General features: G+C 34.0%; 1 protein-coding gene across 1 annotated transcript in view; it reads left to right on the top strand.

Annotated features, from left to right (window-relative positions):
- The first annotated feature begins 4827 nt into the window (after nucleotides 1–4827).
- Nucleotides 4828–12500, top strand: part of LOC144955855 (serine/threonine-protein phosphatase 2A regulatory subunit B'' subunit delta-like) — a 237477-nt gene continuing 229804 nt past the window's right edge. Inside the window, exons 1-3 of the mRNA XM_078886065.1 lie at nucleotides 4828–4992; nucleotides 7667–7794; nucleotides 9270–9494. Of these exons, the coding sequence (XP_078742191.1) occupies nucleotides 7720–7794; nucleotides 9270–9494 (300 nt within the window). The 5' untranslated portion in view covers nucleotides 4828–4992; nucleotides 7667–7719. The remainder of the gene's footprint in view (nucleotides 4993–7666; nucleotides 7795–9269; nucleotides 9495–12500) is intronic.

The following is a 12500-nucleotide window of genomic DNA, read 5'->3' as shown; positions in this document are numbered from 1 at the left end:
AAACGTTCATGGATACACACCGTTTTGTGTGTTGGTCCGTTATACTTCCGGATGGCAATGTTATGAGCTTCTTAGCCAAGCGCATACTATTAATAGATATCTAGACATGGAGATCAACTATGGACACAGGTATGGTTCAGACGACGATTGTGTTGTTTGATATGAATTTTCGAGTCAACACCACTTGTCACGTTTTGTGGCCGGCATAAAGAAAACATGGGTCTTCTTTGAAGTGGATACGGTCTCTGCTTTGTTTATAAAAGTAATAATGATAATGATAATAATAATGATAATAATAATGATAATAATAATGATAATAATGATAATAATAATGATAATGATAATAATAATAATAATAATAATAATAATAATAATAATAATAATAATAATGAAAATAATGATAATAGTCATAATAGTAATAATGATGATAACTTCGTAAAGTTATAGCCTGACACAGACCAAAAAATGACGTCAAAATGCCAGTCTTTTGCCACAAAAGAAAACAAATCGTGAGTCGTATTCAATAGTTCAACCAATGAAATAACTTGTTTCCATGAGCACTACTAACGACAACTCACTAGGCTATGCAAAAAAAAACAAAAAACCCAAATAATGACGTCAAACTGCCAGTCTTTTTGGGTTTCAGTATCAGGCGAAAACATAACGATGGTTACGCTAGAACCCACTGGGACGTATCGCTTGACGTCATTTTTAGTTTTTTTGCAGCGTCTAGTGAGTTGTCGTTCGTAGATATCAAGGAAACAAGTGATTTCATTGGTTGAACTATTGAATACAACTCACGATTTGTTTTATTTCACGGCCAAAGACTTGTCTTTTGACATCATTTTTTGGCCAGTGTCAGGCTATAGATAGTTCGAAGATGACGTCACTCAAGCCTTTTTGTTATATTTTGCCATCCGCGTTTGTGAGTTATTCTCACTGAACCCTATTAACCAGAATATGAAAGTTCATGGTTACACAGAGTTTTGTATGTTGGTCCGTTATACTTCCGGATGGCGATGTTATGAGCTTATTAGCCAAGCGCACACTATCTATAAGTTAACGATGGCTACGGTCTGATCACTTGTTTCCATGAGCTCTTGGCGGTGCAAAAACCAAATAATGACGTCAAAATGCCAGTCTTTTTGGATTTCAGTGTCAGGCTATAACTTAACGATGGCTACAGTATCAGGCTATAACATAACGATGGCTACAGTGTCAGGCTATAACATAACGATGGCTACGGTCCGATACACTCACGACTACCATTTCGCTCAGTCCGTTTTTGACGGCGGCGTCATCCTGGCGGAAGGAAGAACCAGACCACACACAGAATAATTAACTCTCTCCTTACCAGCAGCCATTTTCAGGATTTCCTCCCAACTAACACAATATATATATATATATATATATATATATATATATATATATATATATATATATATATATATATATATATATATTTTTTTTTTTTTTTTTTTTTTTTTTTTTTTTTTTTTTAATCAATCAAACACAATAGCAGTAAAGTTCTTGCGATACATTGATCTAATGTCTTAAGCAAAACATGCTCTACAACACACTGTGTTCATTTTCTTTAAATTTTATGATGTACAAAAGAAATTTGAATAAGAAAAATGTTGGTTGTATCGTAACGAATGTGACGATTTTCCTATAGTTGGTAAGGAGAGGGTCAATGGCAATCGTGGTGTTGTACCGTCGTTTAAGAGGTAATTTGTTTTTTAAAAAAACATCAGCGTTCTGCTTTTATAATCGAGGTAAATATGTGACCTATCGTCCCCAAACGGTATTATGTAGGAACGAACCAGATGCTTAACCCTCTCCTTACCACCCATAGGAAAATCGTCACATTCGTTACGATGCAGCCAACAATTTCCTTATTCTGATTTCATTTTGTTATAGTTATAGCCATAAAAACTCGACACTGTGTTGCAGAGCTCATTTATTATTCTCTGAACAAAATATAGAATATACTCGTTGCTATTCTGTTTGAAAAATCTATTTTTGTGTTGGATTAGTATGAAGTTTTGGGGTAAAATTCTGAAAATAGCTGGTAAGGAGAGAGTTAAAATCTGAATTAAATGTTAAACTGGTCAAAAATATAAATTGTTGGCATAAGAACCCTAAAATATGGTGTCCATTCTCCTCAATAAAACATACAAACTCAACACAAGTCTGATATTTCTGGCTATAAATTCTATTTTGAACATCTTAACCATCCCGACTTAATACCGTTTTGAGGCGAAGGGTCACATATGCCTTGTGATCAGAATGTGTAAAAGTCAAAACATGATCAGATTTATAATGTTTTTTCCCCTCTGGATACGCTTTTATGCTCGTCGGGGAAATATTTCATAAAGGCGTCCGCCATTGTTCCTATAGTTTAGAGCCAGTTACTAAGTTACCATGCGTCATTACGAGGGAGTGACGTCACGACAATTGAAGCGTATTACTTGCTACTCTTGTAAACATACCCATGTGTCAAACCATGGCCTTCGTAAAGTTATGGCCTGACATTGACCAAAAAATGACGCCAAAAGGCCAGTCTTTTGCCACAAGAGAAAACAAATCGTGAGTTGTATTCAATAGTTCAACCAATGAAATAACTTGTTTCCATGAGCTCTTCTAACGACAACTCACTAGGTGGTGCAAAAACCAAATAATGACGTCAAAATGCCAGTCCTTTTGGATTTCAGTGTCAGGCTATAGATAGTATGCAGATGACGTCACTCAGGCCTTTGTTATTGTTTTTGCCATCCGCGTTTGTGAGTTGTTCTCACTAAACTGTATTAACCTGACTATAAAAGTTCATGGTTACACAGAGTTTGTGTGTTGGTCCGTTATACTTCCGGATGGTAATGTTGTGAACTCCTTGGCCAAGCGCATTCTATCTATAACATAACGATGGTGACGGTCAAACTGAAGAAAATGACCAATCGTGATGTTGGATATTTCAAAAGCTGTGAACACTGTTCACTCTGTGGGGTCACTTTCAGCACATTTTGCAATGTGACCCAATGACCCCGAGCACATGGAAAGATAATATTATAGATAGTATGCGCTTGGCTAAGAAGCTCACAACATTGTCATCCGGAAGTATAGATAGTATGAATTTGACGTCACTCAGGTCTTTGTAATTGCTTTTCGCCATCCGTGTTTATGAGTAATTCTCACTAAACTGTTACAATCAGACAATAGCTAGTTCAAAGATGACGTCACTCAGGTCCTTGTTATTGTTTTTTGCCATCCGCGTTTATGAGTAATGCTCACTGAACTGTATTAACTTGACTATAAACGTTCATGGTTACACACCGTTTTGTGTGTTGGTCCGTTATACTTCTGGATGGCAAAGTTGTGAGCTTCTTAGCCAAGCGAATACTATCTATACAGTTTAATGAGAATTAGTCATACACGCGAATGGCAAAAAAAAAAACAATAACAAAGAAACGATTGACGTCTATTTCATTCTTTCTTTCGATCATCCCCATGGGCGGGTAGAACAGCGAGAATTTTACTTTCAAGCATACCAAAGATGTGGATACTTGCAAGGTTCGCTTTGCTCAGCAATCACTGCCACTTTTGTTTAAAAAACAAAACAAAAACTGATTAATGTTTGTATCGTCCTTATCCGTCTTGTCAGTTTACGGGTGAAAAAGTGCATGCTTTGTAAAATTGGATTCAGTAGTCTGATGTCACGCCGCCCGGCAACGGCGGCCATCTTGGTTCTAAACCAAGAAAATCATTACTTTTTCTTCTCCATGCTGGCTAGAACTTTTCATATGTCTTGTGATCAGAATGTGTAAAAGTCAAAACATGATCAAATTTATGGGGGTTTTTTTTTTTCCCTCTGGATACGCTTTTTTGTTCGCCGGAGAAATATTTCATACAGGCGTCCGCCATTGTTCCGATAGTTTAGAGCCAGTGTTACTAAGTTACCATGCGTCATTAGGAAGGAAGTGACGTTACGACTGTTGAATCCTATTGTGGTTATATCTAGTGAGAATAGGTCTATCAAAGAGGTATAAAAAAGATGCTTTAAAAAATGTCTAAAGAAGATGCCAAAATGTCAACAAAATTTATCCATTCAAAACAGTTTTTAAAAAACACTTATAATAATAATAATAATAATAATAATAATAATAATAATAATAATAATAATAATAATAATAATAATAATATAATAATAATAATAATAAAATAATAATAATAATAATATAATAATATAATAATAATAATAAATAATGATAATAATAATAATAATAATAATAATAATATAATAATAATAATAATAATAAATAATAAATAATAATAATAATAATAAATAATAATAATATATAATAATAATAATAATAATAATAATAATAATAATAATAATAATAATAATAATAATAATAATAAAATAATAATAATAATAAATAATAATAATAATAATAATAATAATAATAATAATAATAATAATAATAATAATAATAATAATAATAATAATAATAATAATAATAATAATAATAATAATAATAATAATAATAATAATAAATATATAATAATAATAATAATAATAATAATAATAATAATAATAATAATAATAATAATAATAATAATAATAATAATAATATAATAATAATAATAATAATAATACGTCAATAATAATAATAATAATAATAATAATAATAATAATAATAATAATAATAATAATAATAATAATAATAATATCATACATATAATAATAATAATAATAATAATAATAATAATAATAATAATAATAATAATAATAATAATAATGCGATACTTATTTCATGACATCCGTTCAGCCTCTTTCTCAAAGCTTCATAGCAATGATGGCGGACTATGCGAGTTTGTGGGCAACCGTAAAAAATGTCTAGTCGCCCTTCACTGGATTAGTAATATAATTGCTTCTGATTATTTGTGCATGCTCTAAACCTCCCAATTACTTTTAACTTATTAAATTTGTTATATGTAAGTATTTCATTATGCATTTTGTTTTTATGATCAATTTACATTACTTTTATTTATTTTTGTTTTGTTATTTTCTCGTGCAAGTCAAGCCTTGTTCAACTCTATTGAATCTGAATGTCTACTGTCTACTTCTCGGTAGTTATTGGACGAAACACAAACTTAGACCCCAAGTGTTAACCAGCAAAGACTGCTGTTTATGGCCTGTATTCTTAGGAGAAATGGGATTAATACATCGTGAACTTTTAGTATTCCTTACACTTACACTTACAGCGAAGTTTCTATTCTATCCGAGATTGAGTTTGAGATTGAGACCGACCGAAACTTAAGAGAGAGTGAGTGACTGAGACTGAAATTGAAACGGAGATGACCCTGCTTACTCACTGCTGGTTCGGACACTCACAAAACTTTTACACACTTTCACTTTACAACAACAAAAGTTCCCTACCAGTAAAATACCAACCAAAGCCATAGGCTAAGTCTCAACTTTAGCTTATTTTCAATATGATGTATGATATGGAAGTGGAAGTTAGAAGAAAATTGAATAAAATGAGAATGGCAGAGGAGGGTATTTTATTTTGCTTGGTCTTAGTTAAAACTTTTTCTGAACTCAAAGATTTTATTCTGGATCTCTGACCAGACAATATTAATATATAGTGCAAGTACAAGTGCAAATGTGCTTAAGCCTGCCTAAAGCTACTACTCCTACTCCAAGAGGGGTAACATCTCTTTCAATTAGTATTTCGAAGTGGCAATTCAAACTTGAGTCTGAATAGTCCCCGTGGCTATTCGGACTCCAATGTGTGTGCACATAAAGAGGGGAGGATGTACACAATGTGGACAGTAGGTAGAGGGTGGAACTGATAAAGAAATAGAAAAAGAGTTCAGAAGAAATTTCTGTTTTGTCCATATCACTCTGATTCAACTCATACCCCAACTTCGGTCTGTAGACGGATTGTTGTCTGTCTCACACGATCTCAATGTTTTTTCCTTGTCCTGATTTTATTTGGACTCCGTGTTATGTTGTTAGAAACGCTTTTCATTTATACCACAGTTACTTTGGCTGACTTTTGTTACTTTTGAAGAGTTTTAACTCTTTTCTTTATTATTTCATCTGGACTTCCAATTGATCCATGATTTTGTCTTTCTCGTCAAATATAGCAGGTTTAGACTACCTTTTGATAGTTACTAAAATCGTAATTTTGATTTGTATTAATTTTATGTAATTATCAATAATTAAAATATTTTTAAAAACAACAACAACAAAAACTATGTTTAATGCCACGGGAGACTGTTCAGACTGCAATCGTTTGATTGCACATGCGCATTGGAATTTGAGTCCGAATAGCCATGGTAGGCTGTTCAGACTCGAGTCCGAATAGCCGCAGCCTTAGTATTTTCTCTGTGACGTGGATCTTCGGTCAGGCATTTGTTTATTCAATTTGTCAATATATAGTAGTATTTTAAAAACTGTAGTGTAAACCTAAATAGATTAGTGAAAGTTAAACATTTCCTAATATGTCCATTGTTTTGGTTCTCCGTCGCCATTTTGTCTTTGAAGTATTGAAAGGTAGTGTAAAGTAGTCCTAGGGTTGTTCTTTTCTATTATTAGGGTTAGCTCGAGGCCGGAGGATTTTTTTTTTTCTATTAGTATTAGGGTTAGTTATTGGTCTCAGTAAAGGTCCATGGGTGTTGTTTTTTTCTATTAGGGTTAGTTAAACGTACTAGGTTTTATTATTTCTTAATGGAAGGAATATTTTGATTTTTTCCCTTGGTGCGAGGAGCTTACGGAAGGTACAATAATTCATCTCTTAGAAACCATTTTGACTCAATTCCCTTCCAACAGATCCATTCATCATTCGTGATGAAAATAATCTTGTGGTTTGTTGTCTTAGCTTTAAATTGAAATTTTATACGCGCTGGACTCTTGACTATAGCTATAAATTCTTTAGTATTTCCACAAAGACTTCTCACACTTTCAACTTTTCAACAAAAACAAACAACTAAGCTGAATCATAAATATCTTTGAAGACAACTTTGAATTAGCGGTAGATAACAATTCATAAAATTTTAAAAATGAATTTTCATCTATCTCCGCTTCAGAATTGTCTTTAAATTTTGTTTACGATTCAATCTGTATTCACAGCCTTTTGATTAAAAAAAAAACTTACTTTGATTTTAATATATAATTGATCACAGACTCATTGATTCGACTCAGTATTCCTTTTATACTCTTGAGGGCATGTGTCTGTTTGTGTGTGTGTGTGTGTGTGTGGGAAAAAAAAATATCCCACCTGTTTTTATAACCTTTTTGACTTAACATCATTGTAGTCTTTAAAATTTTTTTTTTTTGAATTGTCATTTGTTGAAAAACTTGATAATCATTTAATTTCATTCATACTTTCTGGAGGAAGACAGTGCCTATGGTATCTTATGAATGCTCAGAGGAGTTGTATTTCCCTGTAGACACTGAGAGAAACAGCGTTTTGTGGAAAGGCAAAGGGCACAGGCTTCAACTTTTATTCAAAATACATTTTAAAAAAAATTAAAAATCAATATTTAATTAATGGGTTGTTGTTGTATGGTGTATTCATGCATTTAATATTTTAATTTTAGGGGATGACTCGTTCGATTTTGTTTTCCTGGTAATGTTTTTTTTTTTTTTCTTCCATTTCAGTCCTGCCACCACCTGCTACTACTTCTATATTATATCATATCGAAATACCAGCCATGGCTCTAAAGCCAGTACTCAAGTCTAAAGTCGATGAGTTGTTCTTGCGCTGGCTAAGTGATCCTGATGTGCAGGTAAATTGATTCAGTCCAAATTATATAAAGTTCAGACTTGTTACATATATATACAGGTTTTATCGGCATGTGATTTTAATGATATACATTTTTTTTTATGGATGTAATTTTGACCAAATTCAGATTTTTCCCTCCTGGTTTTTTGGGTTTGGATTTTTTAAAGGAAAATTGCTGAAATATTTGTTATTTTAGTGAAAAATAATGGATGTATGCCTACATACATACATACCTACATACATACGTACGTACATACATACGTACGTACATACATACCTACATACATCTACCTACCTACCTACATACATACACACACACACACATACACACATATATATACATATATACATACATACAGGTTACCATAGAGCATGCGTTGTGACGAAGTTACCGGGCGAGTTCGCGACTGTACAGCAACAAAGAGTTTTGGTCCCAGATATATCATCATCACATCGTAGTCTGACACCGTTAGAGGCTGCTGCCTGTTATCTTGGCAACTTGTTACTTAGCTTTACTCTGTTGTTCCTTGTTTAATCACAACCTCCTTTGGTCAAAATTTTTCACAGTTTTTTTTTGAGTTAGAAAGCACAGACAAACTCATCATTGCAGCATTTGCTACCAACCATAACTCACTCAATTCTAGAGAATTTTTGATACTTTTCAAAATTGGAAAAAAGTGTATTAAAAATAAGCATGTATATAGATAGTTTTATTGAAATATCATTAGCATGCAAACATTAAAAAAAAAAAAATAGCTTGAATACTATGCCTATAAATTGTCTCATAAGAATGTAATAAATAGGCAAGGGGTAAAAGTAACCCGGGTAAACTACGGATATAGTCGGTGTTAGGGTTGAGTGAGTTAACTCACTAACTACTGGGCCTTTGTCAAAATTACAAGCTTTTAATTCCTCACTTTTTTTGGGTGTTAAAAAAAATTCACAAAAAGTGTCAGAATCATTCGGGTTCTGACCACGTATAAAATTTAAAGGGTTTGTCGATAGCTCAGTTGGTAGAGCACTCTCTTCATACGCAAAGAGACCAAGAATGATCCTGGGTAAAGTCGAGATTTTTAATTTTTTTTTTCTTTGCTGTCCACGTAGTGGTTGGGTAGCTGGGGCTATAACATCTGGTGGAAAGTACTTTGTACTTTACATTAGACTATCATCCTATCCAAAAGGTAGAAAGCAATTGCTATTGTCTGTTTCATGCTATAGAGACCAGGATAAACTCCGAATCCGTTGGCCTAATGGGTCTGATGGTCTACTTTTTCACTTCAACAAATAAAAAAAAAAAATTTAATTAAAAAAAAATAAATTAAAATAATTTTATGACGATTGTTCACACAAACGGTTGAGCATGTAATAGGTAAAGCAGACTATGATGAACAACTCGATAAAAAAATATATAATTCTCTCATAATTTTTCTATTTCATTTTTTCTATTTAAAAAAAAATTCTCTCTCTTATCTTCCTTAGGTTAGCCTCAAGGACAGCTTGTACCAGATTGCCAGGGGAGAGGCGGTTCCAGCCCTCACCCCTTCCCACAAACACCACTCCAGTGGTTCCCTCTCCAGAGGCTCATCGCCTCGGATATCCAGCAACTCTCTAGGAGCTCCGTCGTCGTCTGCCAAGTTACCCAGCCCGAGGAGTCCCAGGCGACCTTTAATCTCCAAGAAACAGAATGGACTGGATCCCTCCAAGGTAGGGGATTTCTTTCCTTTTGTTCTTTGAGTGTGTGTGTGTGTGTGTGTGTGTGTGTGTGTGTGTGTGTGTGTGTGTGTGTGTATGAGGATGTGTTTGTCTGAGGATGTGTTTGGGTGCTCAATGTGCGACTATGTGGTCTTGTGGAATGACACTCGCTTTCGGATCGGAAGGTCCTGGGTTCAAGCCTTGCTTTGCTCATAGTTGAGTCCTTGGAAAAGCCCCTTTACTCACATTCTCTCACCGTACTCAGGTGTGAAGTGAGTACCTGGCCGCTAACAGCATTGTCTCTGTTGACATAAAAAATGTAATATCGCCTCCCAGGCGTCATGTTTCGTTCTACATTTTACGTGTTGCTGTTAGTCAGTGACCCTTGTAAAGCGCTTTGAGCACACTTAGTGGATATTGCGCTATATAAAAGCTCAATTTTTTTTAAAATTAAAAATTTTTTTTTTTTGTTGGTTTGTATGGGTGAAGTGAAGTTTCTTTATTCAAACTGATATTTTGTCGGAAGCTTTTGTTTTTGCTTCTCCAAAATTTTTGCAGACTTGAAACGACTCACTCATGATATACTGGGTAGTCATCTGTGTGGCTGATAGATAAATTCAGGTTTCCCAACTGTTTAGATATGAGTGAATCAGCTGAAAGTCCCTGCAATGGACAAGTGCCAGCCCTGTCGAAAGAATAGAAGGCCAAATTGTTAATCTCCCTCCCGTTAGTAGTACAAAAACCGAGATATACTTCTACTATAGTTTTTAAACATTTTTTTTATAATTGTCTAAAAGTTAATAGAATCACAAACTACCAACCCAATATATCCCCTATCTTCCCATTTAACCACTCACCCTCCATGAACACCTCAGACAACACTTATATTTCTATCTTTTATTAACAAAGGTTTCAAAGTTTATTCAATCTTAGGCTTTCGCCAATAAATCAACAATTTGATGCCAACATACATGAAAGTGGAAAAAAAAAATTAAAAAAATTAACGCTTTCCTTACCAGTCATTTTCAGAATTTTCCCCAAAATTTCACACCTACTCAACTCAGGAACAGAATTGTCTTACTCAAACAGAATACTAACAAATACATTCTATGCATAATATTGATCAGCAAAATGAATTCTACAATACAGTGTCACGTATTTTAGCTATAATAAGACACTTTTCTTTGAATTGTGTGATTTACAAAGAAAATCAGATTGATAAAAGTGCTGGTTGGATCGTAACGAATCTGACGATTGTCCTATGGGTGGTAAGGAAAGTGTTAAAAAATCCGATAGATAATGACACAGAAGCTGTAAATGACACAAAACCATCCTACTGCTACTGCCCTTAAACAACATGTTGAAAATGTTTTATATTAAACCTAACAAATAAAATTGTTACTAATTTAGAGGGTCATTAGATAGGATGGCCTGGGTTTAAAAGAAAAAAAATATACTTCTACTATAGTAGAAGGTCTTACAAGTTAGCTCCTATTGCTTCTATAGGGAATGAGATTAGCGGAAGAGTAGCGTCCCTTGATTGGACGTCACCTTACAGAGAGAATGTCAAAATGATTTTGCGCATGCGTCTCTCTCGTCCTCGCTTTCGGTGAAGTGTCTCATGCCGCACAACCAACATGACGTCTCTCTCTAATAACTTTTCCGCTCCGCTCGTGACGTCCAATCAAGGGACGCTACTCTTCCGATAATCTCATTCCCTATGGAGAGTTCTTTACTTTATGCCATAGCTAATGCAAGGACAATTGCATTAATACAATTTGTCAACCTTATCTCACCTAAATCTCACCAATTTCGTAATCAGGACATTAATTGAAACTTCCAAATATGAGATTTTTTTTTCACTGTCGTTCTTCTTGATTGTACAAATAAAATCAAGGGACTTAATCAATATGTGGTATCAAACGTTTCTTCTTTTAAAGAATTATCTCCCTTTATTACTATTGCCTTTTTTTTTCAATCTTTTTTTTTTTCTATTTCTTCATATAATATATATATAATATATATATATATATATATATATATATATATATATATATATATATATATATATATATATATATATATCTCTCTCTCTCTCTCTCTCTCTCACTATCTCTCTCTCTCTCTCACTATCTCTCTCTCTCTCACTATCTCTACCCCCCCCCCCCCCCCCCCCCCTGCCTGGATTCATTCATCAAAGAAAATCTCTCCCCTCTGAAGTTGTTGTTCTATTTATATTATGGTTTATTTATTGTGACTTTTTTATGATTTGCGCACGGAAGACTGTGTGTGTGTTGAGTTGTTGTTTTAATTCGTCCCATCAAACGTCTCCAGATAGAAGTCTATGTCTGTGGGAAATCCAAGCATGTGGGGGATAAATCAAATAACGGAGATCTTTTGCCTATTCCAGATGATCTCTCTCTCTCTCTCTCTCTCTTGCTCTCTCTCTCTCTCTGTCTCTTTCTTCCATCTCTCTCCCTCCTTCTCTCTCTCTCTATTTCTCTCTCTCTCTCTCTCTCTCTCTCTCTCTCTCTCTCTCTCTCTCTCTCTCTCTCTCCCTCTCTCTCTCCCTCTCTCTCTCTCTCTCTCTCTCTCTCCTTCCTTCTCTCTCTCTCTCTCTCTTTCTCTTGCTCTCTCTCTATCTCTCTCTCTCTATCCCTCTCTCCCTCTACCTCCCTCCTTGTCTCTCATTATTATTAATTGACTTTAATGTTTATATGTTTGTTTTGTCTATTTCTTTTCAAAATTTATTTATTTGAAAATTCGCTTATTTATTCGTTTATATCATAGAATTTTCCTCCACCCCTTTTCTCCCGTTTGTTTGCGTATTCTCTCTCTCTCTCTCTCTCTCTCTCTCTCTCTCTCTCTCTCTCTCTCTCTCTCTCTCTCTCTCCCCACCCCTTTCTCTCTCTCTTATTTTTTACACTATGGTCATGTAAACAAAATCATTCATAGCAATCTCCATCATAGTCTTTTCCGATATTGAAAACAATTTTTTTTTCTTTTTTTTTTCTTTTT

Source organism: Berghia stephanieae, chromosome 10 (genome assembly GCF_034508935.2).
Source record: "Berghia stephanieae isolate SIO BIC M18660-M18661 chromosome 10, UCSD_Bste_1.3, whole genome shotgun sequence".
Lineage (NCBI taxonomy): Eukaryota > Metazoa > Mollusca > Gastropoda > Nudibranchia > Aeolidiidae > Berghia > Berghia stephanieae.
The sequence above is the reverse complement of the archived record's forward strand: the minus strand, read 5'-3'. Positions and strand labels throughout refer to the sequence as shown.